The following is a 20735-nucleotide window of genomic DNA, read 5'->3' on the forward strand; positions in this document are numbered from 1 at the left end:
CCCCACTCTAGATTTGAGCATGCATGGGAATGAGGGGAATCCCCCCCAACACCTGGCTTTTATGTTCCTTCTCCCTCCAGTAAGATTCCTGTTAAGTTCAAGTATGACTAGACACCATAATAATTTTCTATGTTTATTTCATTTGTAATACAGCAGAAAAAAAAATGTACAGAGATTTTCCAGACACAGGAAAAGCAGAGTATTTCTCAGGGCTGGCTTCTTAGACATACAACACAACAAGGATAGATTCACATGGAATTTGAGCTAGAAATTAAAAACATAAAAGCTGCACAAAAGATCAGCACACTAGCAAACCTGTGGCGTTTTCTCAAATCTGTAATACCCTGCAACCTAGCGAAGAACTGCACAGAGCTTGTATGGATGGGGTTTCATTGTGCTCCCAAAGATAATGTCTGTGTTGACTTCCTTAACCCCTTCTGGTCGAGTGAACTTGAATATCTGCAACAGGCTGCAGAAGATGATGAAAAGCTCCATCTTTGCCAGCACCTCTCCCAGACACATACGGTGGCCTGCAGAGGGAGAAGGGAAAGAGCAGTCAGTCCCCACAGAGGTCTGTAACCAGCACCTGCTTCCAGCTTTTCAAAAGAGCATTGCTCAACCTCATCAAGGAACAAAAGGCTTTGCTGAATTTGACGTTTTCCTCTCAGATTGAACTGACCGAACAATTGAGACGTCTGCAATCCTTCTTTGCAGGATCTTTGCCCAGATTATAGAAGAAGATACCAGAGATGCTTCTCAGTAGTTTCATACCTTACTTCCTAATCTATAGGACTCCCCTATTCTATGAATTGAGTTTCAGTCTCTTGATTCCAAATGAGAATTACAAGAAAGCATCTTTAAGTTTCCTCACAGCTTCACTTAGTATGGGCTGACTTTTCTTCACTAATAGCAGTGAAAAATCAGAATACAGAGGATATTCTACATCTGACTAGACGTTTTCCTACATAATGTTTTCAGTGACAACGACTTGTTAAAGAAAAGTTTTTCCCAATTTATCAATTAACTGTGTGCAGGATATAATTTCCAGTCAGAGAAAGACAGTGACAGACACTGAAATGTAGTGGTCAGGCCATTCAACTTGGATGTGAGAAACCGATGTTCAAATTTCTCTTCTGCCCAATTTAGGCCAGGAACCTGAGCCTGACACTTCCACATCTCAGCTGAGGGCTTTGACAACCAGGCTACTCCATCCTGGCATAATCCCCAAGAGCTTTTGTTTGTTTAAGCTTCTATAAACTCACACACTGGGTGAAAGAGTGACTCCAGAACCTCCCCAGGAAAGACATAGCCATCTGGGATGTATTTGATCCAGCTTCAAATTTCTGCACCGATGAATATTGAATTATTTATACAAAATAAATCAGCTCCAGCAGAGCAGCCTGCCACAGAACAGCCACTACAATAGCATAACCTGGTATATGCAGAGGATGACAGAGGACAACAGTGTAAGGATTCGAATCACCAAATTATTGGCAATTCTAGGGCCTTACTTCTTTTACCTTCTCTGTATTTTCACAAAAAGCTAAGATCAAGAGTTTATACAATTACCAAACAACTTATTTTTGTAGTCAAACATTTTTCTGGGCTGTGAAAACCATGTGCTCCTGTAGTTTGGGATTACACTCCCTTTGGCCTTCTCCGCCTTCTCTGGCCTCTCTCTGAAAATCATACAGCTTCACACTCACAATCTAACCCACACAAACGGGTTCAGTTATCAGTGTACCTACCTGCTGAGAAGGCTAAGAAGGCCTCTCGGGTCACAAAATTTCCATCCTTGTCCAAGAAATGACCAGGGTTGAACTGGTGAGGGGTCTCCCAGTATTCAGGATCAAAAAGAGCTGAGTCTATGTTTGCCATAATTATAGTGCCCTGAAAGGAAGATGCTGTTGGCTCAGTTCTGTTTCTCACACATCAAGAAGAAAAGGACACAAGCAGATTCCAGCTATAATTCAGCACACTGCTGGTCACATGGAGAGGCAGCAGAAATGAAAGATTATTTTATTAGGAAAAAAAATTTTAATCTCAAACTCTCCTGAGGGGATTTTTCTTCAAAAAATAAATGAGATAAGAAAATTCAGTATTTCAGGTTCAGGAATTTCCCTGCTGTATTCCTTCATGTCTCCTTTTTTTCCATTCTGTTAGCAAATGCAACAGAATGAGTGGTCTGCGGTTCTTTAGTACCTTACCCTAAATCTAGTGAAATGATTTTCCCACTTCTGACAAGCTTTGACAGGTTTTGACAAATGAAGAACAAAGCACCCTGGAAATGAAGTAGTATATTTTAAACTATCTTTCTCAAGGTGGAGGTGGGAAAGTGTGCATGACAAACACCATGCAGCAGCAGTGTGCAGGAAGACACCTCCATGTGTGCCTTTGGGGAGGTTTGGCATTGAGGTTAAGTTTGGAAAGGCTGGACAAGTCAAAGAAGCTGGCAGAAGCTTTTTATCTGAGGTTAGGTGGCAGTTCAGAAGCTGTGGGGAAACATCTTCATTATATTTCAAATATGATGCCAGAGCGGTAATAATAAGAAAAAGAAGTCATAAGTGAATGAAGTTCAGTAGACACTTGGTATTGTCTCAGACATTACCAATGAAGAAAACATTCCATCTCCCATTTGTCCACATGGCAGACAATATCCTAGCATTAACAGTCTGCTGCACCTTCCCTACTGACACCACTGTACATTCCTTATAAGTCTTCTCTGAGGTCTTTCGAAAGTATAAGAGCTCAAATGCTTATGAAGTATTTCAAAAACACAGGCTCTTGGAAAGTAAGACTCTGTAGCACTCTCACAGAACTCTAGTTTAATTGGTGTGAAACCGTGCTTTTGGCAAGCATTTTCACTCACTCCCTATGAGACAAAGGCACAGGCCAGAGGGCATGGGAGGGAAAAAGTGCTGTCTGCCAGTGCTGTCACCAACACCCATCTGTCCTGAACTGGAGGGAAAAGGGATTAATGGTAAACATGACTGCAAGGAACTTAACTCATGGACAAAGATCACATTGGAATAGAAAGGATATCTGTACCTTTGGAAGCTGATACCCCAAAACAGTTGTATCCTTCACTGCTTCTCTAGGAATTGTGATTAAAATAATGCTACCAAAGCGCATGATCTCATGAATCACAGCATTTGTATAAGGCAGTTTCTTCCGATCCTCATAGCAGATTAGATGGGAGGGATTCAGAACGGCATCTAACTCTTTCTGGACTTTTTCTTAAAAAAAAAAAGTTTATTATAGATACAAGAACACTGTTTTGCATGAACAGAACTTTTTTCCTTTTTGGATTATAATAGTGATAGAAAAAATACAATATGTAAATAATTTATACTTGCCATATCTTAAAATGTGGATATATTTATACAACTATCTAGTTATGATTTTACTACACTCTGGTATTTCCTAGTTTATAGGTTCTATGTTCAGATCATTTTTCCACAAGCTCAACAGATTTATTGAGCTTCACAGTTAAAGGAAGAGGAGCGAACTGTAAATAAAACAAGAACTTCTTGTTAAGAGATCAATTCAGTTACTCAAGCTATTATTTTTACTCTAGCTAAATACAGACTCACAGCACACTAATCAGCATGTTGCAAGGGAGCCATCGTATCAAGCTGATACACATATGTAATGCTGAGAACTGAAATAGGATAATATTACCAAACCATCACCAACTGTTAATCTCTTTTGGCTGTTATCTAGGCTTCAATAAGTTACATAGCTTATACAGTCTCAGAGGGTTCAGGATCAAATTTCATGCTTAAAAATTAGGCTGGTAATCTCAGAGGTTTTGTTTGCTTTTTATTTCATTAGGATTTGAAAGGTATGTGTGTGCACAGGGCTCTGTTGTTCCAGCATTTTAGCACCAAAAGCATGAAAAGAAGGATTTCTAGCTCTTAACCCAAGAGTCGAGAACATGCACTTGGCTTAGCAGTTCATCACCTCTGAAAGCCCTGTATCAAATCATTCAAAAATTTTGAAAGTGCAACTATGCCCTTATCTAGAATTTTCCACTCATCTTTTTGTCTTCCCATTACTGTCTTCCTTCTCTGTTTAACATTCCCATATGTTACAATAAATATACTTATTATACAGAAATACAACTGGTGTCTCAGTTAATGAGTGCAAATAATATATTCTTATTACACATTCTGGATACCAGAAAAGCATCACTTTTCCCTAACCCAAGCTCATATTTCACCTCGAGTGTTTTCAGCCAGACTGTATCTTCCATTATATGCTTACGGTACTGAAACAGTCTGACAAAAATCAACAAGACAAAATACACTATCAGATGCTGAATATCCCTGAAATTATTTTAAAATCTCTGTCTGAAAATTTTCTACTTCAGTGGCTTCTTAAAAGCAAAGCTCAAAAATGTGATCTTATAAAAAAAAAAAAAGTTTGATCTTCAAAAAAATTTGATCTTAACCAAAAAAACCAAAAGTGTAACAGACAATTGTTCTACTTGAAACACAGCCATGTTTGTGTCCACAACTCACCTTGGATGTCAGGATAAGCCACCATATAGAGCAGAGCCCAACGCAGGGTGGTGGCAGTGGTCTCTGAGCCACCCAGGAAAAGGTCAAAAACAGACTGCACCATGTTGTCTTCATCAAATGTAGAATTGGGCATATTTTTAGTCTACAAGTGTCAATGAGGAAGGTAAGTGTCAATGAGAAGGGGTGTATACCTGTGTAACAGTTAGCACTGAGACAGACAGCGATCACTATACCTAAACAGACAATATTTCTAGAGGACAGAGAAAATAAGGGTGCTTGAGTAAAACAAAGATCTATGCAAAGATTTTCCTGAAATAAGTAGATTGATACCGTTAAATTACAGGTGCTATTGAAAGTGTCAGGTGTCTAAGGTCCTGTTATGCTGCCTTCTAGAGTGACTTGTTGCCTTGCTGCTAACTTCCACATCAGAAAAAAACATTTCAAAATAGTTTTATCCCACCCTTGCCATTCTCTGCACATTTGCTGATTTCAGCTATCTATTGCATATATAATATGTTATCCTTTTGAAAGATTTATGCTTTTTTTCAGAGCAGAGACTGCCGTCAAGATTGTTATGATAATCATGCAGTACTACTAAGCCCACAAAAGCTCAGTACAAAGCACAAAGATAATAAATGCAAATATTAATAAGACATAAAGAATCAGAATTAGACAACCATCCAAATATCTGCACCCTTTCAAAGTCCTCCCTACCGCCCACTGCTCAGCCTGCACCAAGGATTCCACAGTATAACAATAAACCAATGTAATTAATTTATACTCCTAAAACAAGTTATTAAACTAACTATTCAAAGTACATATTTGAATTTGACAGCAGAGTTTTTAAACTGCATCTGTAGAACTCTGTAATAACGTTGCTATGTACAGACAACTGTAGGAAAGGTGCAGAGAATCTATTATGATAGGATCTGTGTCACGTACAGCAATAACTAACTCACTTTCTCTATCTGATCCAGGTAAAAGTCAATGAAGTCTTCTGGTTCATCTATTACGCCTCTTTCCCTGTGGCTTTTGATTTCCTGCCTTATGAAAGAACGAACAAAATCACAGGAAAATGATGCTTTCTGTGCAGGTCCTGGGAGGAGGTCTGCAGCCCATGGGAAAATTTCACACATCTGTGGAGCAAGCATTCAACACAGATGCAGTAAGTTACATTACATGAGCAGGGCTATTATAGAGATACAGCGTGGACATTTTGGGTGCCAAATTGCTGAATTGATTTCTCTAGGAAAAATACTGTAGCATCAAAGAGAAATGTTGGGTACACGTTGAGTACATGAACACACATTAAAAGTACAAATTAAAGACAAAACGGTTTCCACCCTGGATTCTTTCCTATCCTGCATAACTCTACTTGTATTTGCCCTGTTAATTCACCAACAAAAGAATCCAGATATGGCAGATAGATTTAACATGTATTAATATTAATAAATTTAATATTACTAAATGTTTATATATATTACCTTAGCACACAGAAAAAAAAATTAAAAAAAAAAAAATCATTCTCTTTTATTCTGATACAGAGTCTCTGTATCAGTATTGTTAACACCTTAACAATACTGGTGTTTCCATTACAGAAAAGTTCAGCATCCCAAGCACATCGCCTTTGCTGAGAAATTCTAATAAAGATTATTAATATAATATAAATATAATAGTTGAACAATGTCAAACCCAAAGCACTGCAGGTCCCGTTCATATTCACAGTCAGAATTTTTATCAGCCTTTAATGTGTATTAAATAAAGCAATAACTATAATAACATATATAATAATATAATTATATCGCATAACAGTGCAATAAATAATGTGCTCGATAATCAAATAATCTGCATATTAAATAAGTCAGTTTCTCACATAGTAAAGGTAACTGTTCCCAAAAGCCACTATACGATTGTATGCTTCAATCAGCTGGCGGAAGGTTTCATCCTCGAGGGAGAAACGATGTCCAAAAACCACAGCACAGATCACATTAGAGACAGCATGAACAATGGGGAAGGAAGGGTCGACAGCTCTTCCTGCAGACAGAGAGAAGCATTCATCTCCAAAGCACTTTCTTTATCTCCTTGGCTATTTTGGAAGCAAGATCACAATGACATTTTACAATAGATGTCCTCTATGCTATTTAGACTGTTACACTGAAACACCCCAAATTCACTGGCAAACGCAACAAAAGATAAACCTCGTTCAAAAATAAGGACAGGAAGGTCTCAAGTCTTTAACTCCCAACCTTATTTTTTTGTTTGCCTTCTTTTTTCTTTTTTTTTTTTTTTTAATCTTGATCTTGGTGTTGATACCAGAATACACATTGCTGAGGTCTGACTGTACAAACAGTTTTGATTGCACTCTAAATCTAAGCTGTGCTCCAAACCCATTCTTTTCTGGAGCAAAAATAGTTAGTCTTTACCCTTAGGAGTCACGCAGACTATGTACTATGTCAAAAGCCCAAATGCAGTTCCCAAGCACCTTGTCAATAGCATACCATCTTTGTCCCTGAAGAACTCGACCAGATAACGGGCCTCAGTTTGTATCCCACGCTCCATTCCTTTATTCCCCATTCCCAGTTTTCGAAGAGCTCCAATTCCAAAGTGTCTCTGATGTTTCCAGATGAGACCATTTGAGACCAGGATACCTTCAGCCATCAAGAATCAATTTTATGTCACGTTAATGTTCATATAATAGTAAATGACATACACACTAAGAGTCATCTTCTCATCATGCTGCCACTCATAAAGAAGACAGCCACATCAGGGCAGGGTTCTTTTAATTGTATTTTGTTAGAGACAGAGAAACCACTTTGGTTAATATATTCCCATTCCTGCAAAAAGCCCGCTCAAATCTCAGGACTCGCACGCCTGCCTTCCAAAACTAGTCCTATTCCTTCTGAAGCATCCAAGAACAGGGGTCATTACTCAAAACTCCACCCAGCAGCCTGCTACAAGTTGCAAAGATAGCGTGGGTTGGCGTTGCTTTCTATTTTCCCATGCTTTGAGCAGAAACGAATCTAAACCTTTATTCACATAGAAAGGCTTATAGCTCAGCTCATGCAATGTCTTACAAGATCTCATTTATTATCCTGTACAATCTTCTAATACAATTAATACTTAGTTGTAAGCTATGTTTGCCAACATCCCCGTATGGAGATTGCGTTCTTGCAGATGTTGCCACACGTCAACTCTGCAGGAGTGGCAAAGACAGCTTTTCTCAACAAACTGTAAGTTCAGGTTTCTACTGCCTGGAAATATGATGGTGTCTCTCACCAAGCTGCTCATAGCGAACAGAGATTTCTGTGGAGCTCATTGGGGAGGTCTGGGCGTTTCCCGTGCTTGTGCTTCTTAACCTTATGCAAAACTTCTGGAGATCATCACATCTCCCTGTTGGTAGTGCTTCAAAAACAAAAGCTCTTTAACGGCTAGAGTCGATAACTGGTTCTGAGCACGTTGTCTGTGCTACACAGTCTCTGGCTTTTAGGGGATCCTTCTTTTACCAGCCTGTTTACACCAGATATCGAGCTCTCATCCTGGTCCATCTTTTCCCTCCTGGAAAGACAATGAAGCCAGGGCAAGAACCACCTAGCAAGAAGCAGAGCAGGAAGCGCAGGCTTCAGCCGATCTACAAACAGCTTCCTAGGACCAGAGGTCTCACTGTGGGACAGGGAGGAATCCCAGGTCCCTGTGCTATGAGTCTGTGTTCTAGCAGACAGCCAAGCATAAACCATTTAATCCACATGGTGGGGAATCACTTCCCTCCACCAGTCTAGCCCACGCTTCCCCTGGGAAAGCCAGTTTGCTCCCTGAGACAGCTGGGAATAACTGTCTGGAATAACTCTGCCCTATTCCTTCTGTTTGCCTCAGGAGCCTGGGCTAGCAGAAGAAGAGCCAACCCAACAGGCAGGTATTTGTGTTGCAGAGAGTTGCCAACTTGCAGCTGTGCTGCAGCTGTTTGCTAAAGCCATCCCTGCTACAAATTGCTAGTGCTAGGGCAGCTTGTCACAGCCCAGCTACTTTATTTCATATCACCCAGATAAAAGGTGGCAATAAAGACCCTCCCAAATGGACTGAAATGGCCCCAGACTTCATAATCTCTATTCCTTAAAGATGTTTTTCTCTACTTACATTAGCTAGTATTATAAATTAAAGCTTTCCAGATTGTAGTCCATATGCAATAAAGCCTGATTGAGGATAAAGGCATCTGCTCTAGATCTTCTGGGTAAGAGGTTAGTGGAAACAAGTTCAATCATTTCTGTTTTAAACCAGCACCCTCTTTATTCTCCATCCACTGTAATTCAGCAGTGTCTGATGCAAATGATAGCACAATAAGAAGCTCTGAACAAGGATATGTTGCATCTACAGTCTGGCTAATTCATTTAAAGCTCTAGTGACCTCCCTGTGCCTTCAGACTTCCCAGAAGGCTAGACCTTGTTCAACGTCTCTGTACATGCTTTCCTTACAGCAGCCTTTGCTGTAAACAAACAACTGGAAGCATTAAGAATTATTTTAGCCTCAGCTTGCAGAGGAGGCTGCAAGCTCCAGATTATTTCAAATCAGGACACACACTTAGACAACACTATGAATGGACAAGCAAGACACAGCTAGGTAAGTAAGGAAAACATGAGAGGAAACAAAGAAGGTCAAGGATGAGTCCTTCCACAGATATGAACATCTTACCCTTTCCCTTTGCCATTCTGTTGAAGACATAGGTCTGTAGTCGCCCGGAAACATCCTCTGAGTTGGTGGTGAGACCATCCTTCACGGCTCGGAATCCATACAGCACCACCATAGGTTTGTGACCCAGCCACAGGGTACAGATGTTGCCATAGATTTTTGCCAGCTGTAGGTTAGATCAATGCCAAAAAAATATCCACGGGAGAAACATCAACCAAAATGCACACATGATGGGCTGCTCTCTTCCAGCATGACATTACTCAGGGGTTCAGGAAGCGAAAAGGGACAGTGATTTTGTTTTGCAGTGAGAGTGCTTACCATAGTAAAGTTCTGGGCTCTCTCTGGGAACTCACTATTCACAGCCATGTGAATGATAAAAGAATAGATGCTCTTCCCCTTTCCCCTTTGCATTGCAATATCAACAATTAGGAAAATGCCCCTGACTGAGTGTTTACAGATCCATATTAGGTTCCACATGAAAATTCACCTGCCCATTCTTTATTACATTTTTCAACTCTGTATTTCATTTCCTCAGCCAAAACCAGAACGTCTTGAAATTACATATTCCAGGTGTAACTCTCCTTCTAGTACTGCAGATTTCAAGTTTCAATGGCAGGACCTCTTCCCTTGTATACAGAAGTACTGTCAACTGCGGCACCTGAGCATAGATCTCACCTCTGCTTGGCTAGTGATGGGGACTGCTCTCAGGCAACCCTGTGGGTATTCAGCAAGGACAAAGTCCCTGACTCTAGGCAAAGAAACAGTACAGCTCTGTCCTCCCACAGAGATGAACATGTACCCATCCGAAAAGTTTAACATCAAGGTCTTTTAAAGTTCCCTTTTCCTGAAGCCAACATTTTCCAGCTGCAGCCAGGTACCCCCTGACATGCAGGTTGCATTTAACACCTAAGGAAAGGTTGAGACTTGAAAAATATATCAACACATTGGATTCTTTCATGAAGTTTTGGCTCAGTGGAGGATGTGGAGCACTGAAAAAACCTGTATTAACATGCTTAGCATGGACCTAATTCTTCCCACCAGTTCCTTCCTTTCACCATCATTTACATCCTTAGCTCATCTGCAAGGAGCAATTCCCAGAGTGGACTTCAGAAAAACAGTGGAGCTAAGGTTTTGGCTGCATATGGGATACAATCCTGTTTCCATCCCATGATAGCAGAAGACATGCTGGTGTGCTTTTCACATCTTCTGAATTCACGACACCTTGTTTTAGAAGATTTTCTGTATGCATCTGTGGTGGGAAATCTGAGAAACACTTTTTTCTTTCAAGGCAAAAAGTCTCCCTTAAAAACAGAAGTCTTTTTTGAGGCAAAATTACTGTCCTCAGTTCTGTTTAACTTGCACACATACTAGCTTTCACATGAATTAGACTCTCTACAGATTTTACTTAACTTGTTTAGGCACTTAATTTAACTTCCATGATTCACCTTCTGTCAGGATTAAGTTCTCCCCACTACCACATTAGCCTATCAACAGCCATCACTAGTTTTTACAGTTTTTGCCTCAATAGCTGTTTAGTTCACATCTGCAAATGCATACCTTTTTCAGGCTCCCATGATCAGCTCTAAAATTTATCCGCCACATGCTTCCAATGATGGGAAATGGGGTTGGTCCAGGAGGAAATCCACGACTTTTCCATTGCAATTTCAGGAACTGCGCACCCAGAAGAAACAAAACCAGGGAAATGAGAATTACACTTATCATTTCACACCTCCAAACTATTCTATCACTGAGAAAACTGCTATGAATCTGTCTGTTGAAATGACTCTGTATTGTTCTTTTAACTCTTCCCTATCACATTTAAGCTTTCTGAATTTTTCTCCTCCCTTCTTTCCTACCAGACTTCCCGATCCCAGAAAATTAGGAGTGTTCCCATTCTTGAGTGTATTTAACACATCACTGTGCTGCAATATGCTAATAGCTACCATCACTTTAAGATCCAGTAGAGGCTAGAAGGCGGGCACCTCATTCAGAAACATCCCTTTGAGCAATCCGTTTGATGGAACGTGTTACTCAAAGCACTGACTACATGCAAGCCAAGAGCTCAGATACGAAGCTGCAGCTGTCATCCAGGTACTGCGTACACAGACAAGGACAGGAGCACTCACCAGGTAGCATTCTCGGGGTAGAGGCAAAAGGAAGCAGTCAGTAGCCTTGTATAAGAGCAGTTGCAAATGCAGATTTGGGAACCAAGAGCAAGGAAGTGTTGTAATCTGAGTTTTCACAGTAAACAATACAGATGAACTGCAAATGGCACAGTGAAGAATCAAATGTAGCTAGTACTATTGACAAAAAGCATAACATCTATATGCAAAGAAACACCAAGTTCATGACATCTCAGGAGACACCACTGAACTTTCTCTGGAAAGATTCTGAAGATTTTGGTGGAATCAAAATCTTCTTCCACCCACCAAAGGCCTGGCTGCACCCCTGATCTGTGCTTTTCTGAGCTTCTCAGGTCTACACACCAGAGCTCACCCATGCTGGCCTGCAAGCACAGTGCACCTGGAAGAAGCCAGCCAAGTGCCTCTCACAGCTCCCTACACTGCAGAGGATACTCAGGGAAGTGGACTGAGAAGGGCTACTTCAGACCCAGCATGGCTGGATCATGGATCAGTGTGCCCCAAGCACCCTTTGCTCTTTTTCTCCAGCCCCTACCATGACTGGTCTGAGACTAAACTCCAGTGCAATAAGGGAGCTAAGGAAATCACAGGATTTTGACAACAAAGTTTGCTGTCAAGCTGTAATAATTCAGAGATGCAAATTAATTCCTAAATTTCCTCCAGTTCCCTCTAACTGGCGCAGACATTTCATGTGGCAAACTCTTTACCTGCCTACAATGGCAAACAAAGGTGGCACATGAAGCTGGTTTCCCCACAGCAACTTATTCCTCTATCCTAGCAAATGCTAATAAGTCAGAGAATCTCCCTCTCATTTAACCCCAGAAGCCCCAGCATTTTATTTCCTCGGCTGGGGCCCCTCTTCTGAACTCAGGGTAGATTTTTCTAACATACCTCTATGACACGTAATTACTAGAGATCACAGCCTAAAGGACAGACAGGTCAAGAAAGAGACTTTCAGCCTGGACACTGTTAGATCCCAGGAGCTGCCTTTTAACACAGCTTGCTGCCTAGCAGCACAACGCACACCACCTCACCTGCGTATGTTTAGAGCAGCATTTCCCAACAGTGGCTGCTCAGGGTATAAGAAGGAGCAAGTTTCAGATGTTCTAGGAGAACCAAGGGGAGGTTGCAGTGTGCCATCTCAGGGGGTCTGTAACAATCCGAGGAGAACAAGTGCTCTTACTTATTCTCATTTTACAGGTGGAAAAATCCTGGTGGTGGGAGAGAAAGGATAGAATTGCCAGAGATACAGGTCCTCAGAACAGCACAGGTGTGGGTTCAACAACCTAATGGGCAGCAGTACCTATCTCAACCCCTGTTGAGAAAGGTAAGAAGACTTCTCTAGAGAAAAAAATTTCCTCATGCAGGAATTGGCCAGGGTTGGACTCCAGAGGTTTCTTCCAGTGCTCAGGCATCAGTCAGGACAGTATATATTTGCAAATACCATATTGGCATAGCTGCTTTTCCTTGAATATTCCTTCTCCTCTTTGATTAGTAAACAAGATTGATAATCCCTTCCTGGTTTGCAAGCAGCACTGCAACTAAGGAATGTGCTGGTTTTTTCCTTTCATCTTGAATTGCTGCTGGTCAGGAATCACAGGCAATCGTGATACAAGATTTATAATGCAAAGGGATATACAATCAACAGCTTCATAAAAGTGTTCAGATGTGTTCTACATACCCAGACATACACAATTACTGTATTTGACAATGTTCATTGCCACATCTGCAAGAATTTAAAAAGAAACTCCTTGTCTGAAATCACTCATAACTTTCTAATAACTTAGTTCTGATCAGGTTTCCCTTTCTGTAAACACAGCTAAGACTGCTTACTTTGGTCCTGTAGTTCAGTCCATGGAAGTTTTAGCTGCATAACAGCTGGACATTTCCTACACCCACACTTTCGTAGGGAGGGCATTATTTTCCTCATCCTGCATTTCTGTCCAGGTATGACAGCTGATTTTTTTTTTTTTTTTAACTGAAGGATTCATGGACACATTTAGCACTGCCAACTTCTTCCTAAAAACCCAAGCAGAAAGAGAAACTTGAAAACAGAATTACTTCTTCATGACATATTTTCATAGTCAGTCTTTAGTTCAATCAAGAAATGAGACAAGCAGCCAGTATCATGAAAATTTTTCTTTCCGTGTTTTCCAAAATATTTAAAGCACAACTTCCTTAACAAACAAACAAAAACCAAAAAAGAAAACAAACAAACAAAAAACCCAAATCAAACAAACACAAACACCTCCCCCCCCAAAAAAAAACCAATTCTGACAGAATTAATTTCTGCATGAAGGACATCGGATCTGACCTATGCCTCTACTTAAATTCCAGTGGATTGCCCTCCTTGTGAGTAGGGGAAGAGGGCTGCTTTTTCATTTGCCACTTGCCACATTTTGCTATTGCAGATTCAGCAACTAAAAGTATTATCTTTTACTAAATAATTGGGTACGGTAAGTGAGAATTCTTAAGAGTTGTGTGTGTTTTTTGCTTCAATCTCCCCATGCAACAAGGTGACTGATACTGCGGTGCCACCTCAGATGCAACATTAGAGTAAATTCAGATGCAACATCACACAGTACACTGCCTCATGCATTCAGCAATGCAACAGGGACCATTTGGTTGTTTTCGTGTCAGCTGTCATGCAATAAAGACTGTAATAGCTAGCAGCTCAAAGACTGATGAGAAAATGAACTGACAAGAAAAGAGTAAAACCTAAAAAGCAGAGAACTGGAAGACAGCAACTCAGCAACACTGAGAATCAGCTAGATCCAAGGCACATCAGGGGCTGACATTTCCCCATTTGATGGCTGTCTTTTTGTGGGCAGAGACTCAAAGTGTCTCAAGAGCACTGGTAAGCATTAATGCTTAGCCCAATAGCAAGTTAACCACAGCTAGCTACTAATTAGCCAATAGATAATTCCTTTATTGTTTTAAATTGTTTCTATTCTGCTGGCAGAGTCTCTCCGTGTATGGTAAAAGATATCTGCACAAAGGTAATCCAGTGAGGGTAGGTTGCAATGCAAGTGGTCATAAAAGGGGGGGGGGGGGGAAATCACTAAGATTTTGAATTTGTTTCATTTTTATAAGTTTTGAAATAGGATATTTGCAAGATAGTTGTTTCAAAGAATTTCAAATTTTCAATATTTAACTTTTTCATCTTCTTTTCACATCAGAGGGAGGAACAGTATTTAAATATTTCACATTTTCCGCCAGGCTTTTCGTTTACTAGGTTTCTACTCTGTACCTTTTTCAGAATTTCTGCAGCTATTGCTTACCATATGTTACACCCAGTATGTTACACCGTATGTTACACCCAACAGAACAAAAGAAAGGTGGGAGAAAAATAACATTAAGCATAAAACATAATTAAAAAAAAAACAACCACATACCATACTGGGTTTTTCCTTTCAATTACATCTAGATGAGCTCCCTCTATCAAAAGGAATACATACAATTACTAGCTTCTCTGAATGTCCTCCGACAATGTAGACCTGCGTCAGCTGCTGTTTAGCTGTGGGGCGCTGCCACACTGTTGGAAATGGATTATATCTTTTCCAATCCTGAGCAAACGGAAACTCTTCAATATTTCAGCCTGGGTTGCTTCCTGAATAAGAATGCGAATGGGATGAGCATTGTTACCTTCTTTCCAGTCTCAAATGCACAAACAGCTGAACATTTCTCAGCTAGCATTGTAGAGCTCAGGGTTACTATTTCCCTTTCAGGAAGAAACAGAATTCTAATACCTATTTCCGTTAGTCTTATCTCAAATTTTCTGTTCTGTCCATGACTTCTGACATTCCAAGTGCAACATCTGGGCTACTAGATACTGCTCCGAAAAACTGTCAAAAAAACTGCTGAAGCTGCAAATACTCAAACATTAGGAAATGCCAGAAATAAGACTGTCTGCACAACATTAATTACTGCTTCCCGACACTTCAGTGAGAAGAGGGTAACTGACTTGATGTGCTATGGTTTAACCTATGAAATTCTTGTCTCTCTTCAATTCCTCTGCAGCTGACTGCAGAGCGCTGCCAAGACTATACAGCACTTCACAAAACAGCGACACGGAAAGGGCACTGGACTTTTGTAGCTCCTACACCATCAGGATATACAATGCCACAGCACCTGTGTAAGGTCTGCATTGCTTTCACCTAAGTAGCACTGCATTACAAAAAAACAAAACAAAAAGCAATGGAAAAACAAAATATGAGGAATGTTTACAACAGTCACTTTCCTCCCCGGTAGCTAGGGCTGTAGCTGTTACTAATCCTGCTCTCACTGCATGTCAGTGATGCACACTGCCTCAGCCTGCTACACCCTCAGAAAATGAATAAATTAATTACAATCCTGTGTTGAGAAAACCTTGGTAAATCTCTCCAAGATTACATATACCAACTGGTTTACTTTGGGATGACTAGGTACCTTATTACTAGCAGGAAGAGTTAAAGTGACAGATGTTACAATTCATTGTAATGCAGAAGTGATAGTATTTAAATGAACTCAGTTAACGTGCACGAATTGTGAATTACAAAAATTCAAAAATACAAATAAAGTAATGGTGAGATCAAGCAGATACAGACAGGTGTTTACAGAGAAGCTTTTTGCAAGCAAGTTGTTTTGGGGAAAATCAGTTTTCCTTGTTCCAATATCTTCATTATATGTGAGCAGCACCTCTCCTTGAAAGCCTTGCTCATTCTTATCTGATAAATGTTATTGCAAGAGCTCACCGGTAGACATGACAGAGATGTTTAGTCAGGTCAGAAAACCTGCTTTTCTAATGAAGATTTCAGCCCATAGGAGTGGGAAGCAAACGCAGGGGACAGGGAAAGAACAGAACAGAAACAGTCATAGCTGCCATCTACATCTTGGCTTTCATTAGTCTTTTGAAAAGTGAACGTAAGGATTGATTAGGCCCAGAGAGATAAACCAAGTTCCTGAGAGTCACAGACAAGCTATGAACAGTTCTAGGAACAGAATTTGAAGTTCCCAAGTCCCATTCCAGTACTTTAGCTATGCAACCTAAACAGCTCATCAGTCTTCAGGTCCCAACAACACAGATGACGGTAGGAGGCAAAAACCTATCTTGTTTATTTATAATGCTTACAAGCAAAGTTCCTTTTCCTGACCTGAACAGAAATATAGAATGGGAACCTTCTTTGCTCACATTTCCCAGTATCATGTTCATTCTAGTTCTCTGTCTAAGCAACGCTCTCCCTCTCTCAATGCTTGCCTGGACATACTGTGTCTGTGTAATTCTTTTCCCACAGAGAAATTCTGATGCCACTGACCAATTAACAGCTCCTGTTATGAAGCTCTTAAAAGACCGAGGGTTGCAGGGGAAGAAGGAACAGCTACGTTGAGAAATCCAAATTAGTGTCTCCACTGTAGGGAAAAAAAAATCTGCTTAGCAATTGTCTGCTCTGCTTAGCTTGACGTCAGGCCAGGCAGCAAGCACACACTGCCATGCCAAGCAATACATGCACAGCATGGAACCAGTCTAATACACACTGTTTTCTAATACACACTGAGCCTGTCTCTGCGACAGAAAAAAAACCAAGCCCTAGTATTTATGGCATAGCAGGTGACACACACCCTGGGCAGAGGCGTACGAGGAAACCTTTCCAACCCCAACACGCCACATTCATCATTTGTTTGCCTCACACCTTTCTGAAGATGCTGTTCTTTCCCTGTCCTCTGCAGTTGCATTTACTTCCCACTCCTATGGCCTGAAACTTTCATTACAAAAGCAGATTTCCTCATATGTTCAAAACAACCCAACTTAACATCTGTCATCTTGACTGGTGAGCTCTTGCAATAGTATTTGTGTCAGAGGAGAGCGAGCAAGATTTATGAAGAGCTACTGCTCACATATACTGAAAATATTAAAATAAGGAATATTGAATTCTTCTAAAATAGCTTCCTTGCTTTTCCCTTCCTTGTAAGCTTCAGCCTAAGCTCTTCTGAAATAACTTTTCCTCACCGTACTTCAGCATGCCCACAGCTCTCACCTAGCAGTAGGAAAACACGCTGCCCACAGTGCCCAAAAGGCCAGGCTCAGACTAAATCTCTTGTTGAGCCCAGCCTTACTGAGTGGGACCCAGATTTACCCTGCAGAAAGGTCTAGGAGAGCAGACCGCAGGCAGAAGGACAGGGTCACTGCCAAAGTAGCAAGACCACTTACACAGGATACACCGCAACACTGCAATGCAAATGATGCAGCAAAGAGAGGGGACCTTGCTAGTAACGGAGTAGCCCCATATGTTTGAGAAGGCTTTATGTCAAATTAGCTAATAGTGGTAATGAGAACACAGATTTATGACTGAATAATTTAATGCAAATGGAGTACAATGCCAGACCTATACAGAAAAGATGTAGCGTTAGATCACTTACTACACTTACTACGACGCTGATCAAAGGGGCTGCAAGGGCAAGAAATGCCACAGAAAACGGAGACTTCAACACCACCACGCAGGCTGGGCAGACACCACGTCATGCCGCAATGCTGTACAGACTCAGTCTTTATGAGCTGCCAGTGCTTCAAGAAGCAACCCCTTAGGGACCTCAAAGCAAAGCTGCTGCTCATCCAGTATGGTGGGCACCAGCAATCGCCATACAGAGGTGTCCTACGTATTTATTTTTATACTAATGCTTTCAGTTTCTGATTGCTCTAGGGCACAGCCACCTATGGGCTCCACAAAACATTAAGCTAGAAAACAACAGGGTTACAGAGCATAAATTAATAATTAATCACATGCTCACCAAGCCTGACCACTCAGATTTAAAAAAAGGAAAAGATTTAATGAAATAAATTTAAAACAAAACAAAAAACAGTGGACTGAAGGGACAAAAAATGTATTTTGTGGTTTTAAATCTGTCAATATAGAAGCTCACTAGAATTTGAATATTTCACACTAGACTCTTTTTTCCTTTTTCTTTTCTTTTTTAAGTTTCATCATAATCACCATTATTAACAGGTAATTTCAAGGCTCAACTCATCTTAATTCTGGTAATTTTGAAGAGTATAAATCATACCCTCATTGATGGCATCGTGCATCAACAGCTTTCAGTGTTGCAAAACTTGCAAACTTGGCAAATGATTCTGTGCACAAACAATAAGAAATAGAATAGTGCTTGCTTCCTTTTAACTGGACGGGACTGGCTGGACGAAAAGGAGGGAAAAAACGTACAAGAAATGAAGTTCTGATGCACACAAGCAGCAAGTCAAGTTAGTTAGATAATTTCATCAGGTAACTCTTTTTAAAGTCTCAAATAGCAACAAAACCTGAAAAATTGGGTGGATAAATGACTGCTTAATAGCATAACTCAGTAACACTGCAATTTTGGGGAAACATAAGAATTATCCTGGAACTGTCAGAATTGGCTGATAAAACCATAAAAGGTATTTAATTTCAAATTGCTTCTCTCAGTTTTTTTCTATTTAACTCTTCAAGTGTAAGATTCATAGAACCATGGTGCTGAAAACGCTGCTCCTTAACCTTTTTTGTTTCCACTTCTCTGCCCTCAAAAAATAAACAAACAGATAAAAAAGACACAGAGGCATGCTCCTTGCCCTCTGATGGCTTCTCCGCTTCCACACCTTCTGGGAAGTATCTGCACGTGCAGCCCAGTAAAGCAGAAGAGCTACACGATACTGCACGGAGAATTCAAGTGGTGGCTGCTCAGAAAAGTAAATGCTGTAATGTCGCTGCTTGCCTGCAGCGCCCTGAAACTGCCCTGTATTTCATGTTTGAATCTGAAATTACTAAAATCCACTAAAGCAAAAAAAAGACAAATGCTCATCACGTTTTTCAAGACTGAACGATGCAAGATTGTATTTAACACATTTTCTTTTATTAGCCCAAAAAAAAAAAAAAATCAAACTCATTAAAAAACTAACTGAAATGAGTGTCCTTACCTGTAACTCTCAGATAGTTGCTTGAAGTTTAAGGGAATTCACAGAAGTTCTTAAGAAGCCCATGGATAGCATTAAACCTTTATATTTCATTATTATCATGTACATTGAGTCCAATCAATAACCTTGATTTTGCTGAAAAGTTTTGAGCTGGAAACTGCAGACTGGAAAATTCAGTAAGCCTGCTCAGAGAAATTATGATAAAATTTTAAAACAGGCAACTTGTACAATTGTATGGATTCCTTTAATGTCCTATACTTACTTGAAGATATATCATAACATTAGCTGTTCTTGATCAAAGTGTTGAAAAATCCAATGTAATATATCAGCTAATAAAAAAAAAAAACTTATACAAACTAAGAGTTCATACAGAGACCCACAGGGCACCAAATAATCAAGAGAGAAAGAAATCTGTTTTACAGTCACAGTATAAGGGATGTAAACTACTGTAGCTAAGGCTTATGTTCAGCTAAAAGATGGTATTTAGGACCAAAGTCTGAAGCACCATACACGCTAAAATGACTCAAACTGGGAAGTCCCACATATGTCTGAGTCTCATACATCTTCTTTCCTTTGCCTCCTAAATTCCGAAGGAGATGGTTCCTGACAATTCACTTAGCAGACAGAGGCACCCTAACTCATCTCCAGGGTCACTATTGCAACTTGCTTTAGCACTTCTAAATCTTTCTCCAATTTCTACATCGCTTAGGGGCTGAAAAAGCAAGGAGTAGAAGCAGCTTTAAGAGAAAACAGATTTTGCCATTCCAACAGGAGTAGATAAAATGGGAGATGAAGTCCGAAATCCTGTCCCAAATGAATAATATTTAAAAAAAAAAAAATGTTAAAGGAAACTGAGGAGATTACCTAAATCCATCACCTTGTTCCAAAACACCAGAATTATGCCATTTCTGTTTGCTTTCCAGTGGTGGAAATTCCCAAAACTTTCAAAGTATCCTGTAGGCCGTAGATTACATCAAAGTCAGTGAATAATACATAAGAAAAGTAAGCCTCTTAAGTTAAAATTTGCTACACATTGGTACAAACCTCTCCTGGAAAGCTTATGGGGTCCACAAATCAATAAAGATTGAAAGTTTTGCCTCTTTCTTCAGTTTATTTGTTCTTTTTCACAGATAAAATAAAAAAAAACAAAGAGTCTACCTCCAAAATTTGCTCCAGGAAATTTTAATCCTTATCATAAAAAAAAAAAAAAAAAAAAATTTAGAAAACACCTACAACCCACTGGACAGAACAATAATCTCTCAATTGTGTTCTGCATAATATCATAACTTAACCTGGAATATGATAAAAGGGGAAAGTAGATATTTTCCTAATACTTAAATTACACCTTTTTTTTTTAAAAAAAAAGACATTAGTTTAGCTTTATGCTGCATGAACTAAGTTCTTTTTCATCTCAGAGACCATATCCTAACAGACAGGTATTGTGTAGATGTTTCTTCTTCTATAAAAGAAACC

The 20735-nt window shown here is 40.0% G+C and overlaps 1 protein-coding gene across 12 annotated transcripts; it reads right to left on the bottom strand.

The window, feature by feature from the left end:
- Positions 1-120: 120 nt before the first annotated feature.
- Positions 121-20656, bottom strand: LOC142085383 (cytochrome P450 2J6-like). Of its 12 annotated transcripts, XM_075157233.1 has the most exons (13): positions 20127-20656; positions 19266-19444; positions 18383-18509; positions 14740-14954; positions 10761-10874; positions 9207-9369; positions 7022-7171; positions 6397-6557; positions 5483-5659; positions 4524-4665; positions 3049-3236; positions 1749-1890; positions 121-530 (listed from the first exon to the last, which is right to left on the bottom strand). In XM_075157233.1, the coding sequence occupies exons 4-13, from the start codon at positions 14740-14742 to the stop codon at positions 352-354; spliced, it is 1419 nt and encodes a 472-aa protein (XP_075013334.1). In that variant the 5' UTR covers positions 14743-14954; positions 18383-18509; positions 19266-19444; positions 20127-20656; the 3' UTR covers positions 121-351. The 12 variants fall into 12 exon arrangements, with proteins under 12 accessions (XP_075013334.1, XP_075013341.1, XP_075013338.1 ...); XM_075157240.1 differs by lacking the exons at positions 18383-18509; positions 19266-19444; positions 20127-20656 and adding exons at positions 12379-12555; positions 13178-13363 and having other exon boundaries at positions 14803-15077; XM_075157237.1 differs by lacking the exons at positions 18383-18509; positions 19266-19444; positions 20127-20656 and adding exons at positions 12379-12494; positions 13178-13363 and having other exon boundaries at positions 14740-15077.
- Positions 20657-20735: the final 79 nt, after the last annotated feature.

Source organism: Calonectris borealis, chromosome 9 (assembly GCF_964195595.1).
Source record: "Calonectris borealis chromosome 9, bCalBor7.hap1.2, whole genome shotgun sequence".
In the NCBI taxonomy this organism is placed as follows: Eukaryota; Metazoa; Chordata; class Aves; order Procellariiformes; family Procellariidae; genus Calonectris; species Calonectris borealis.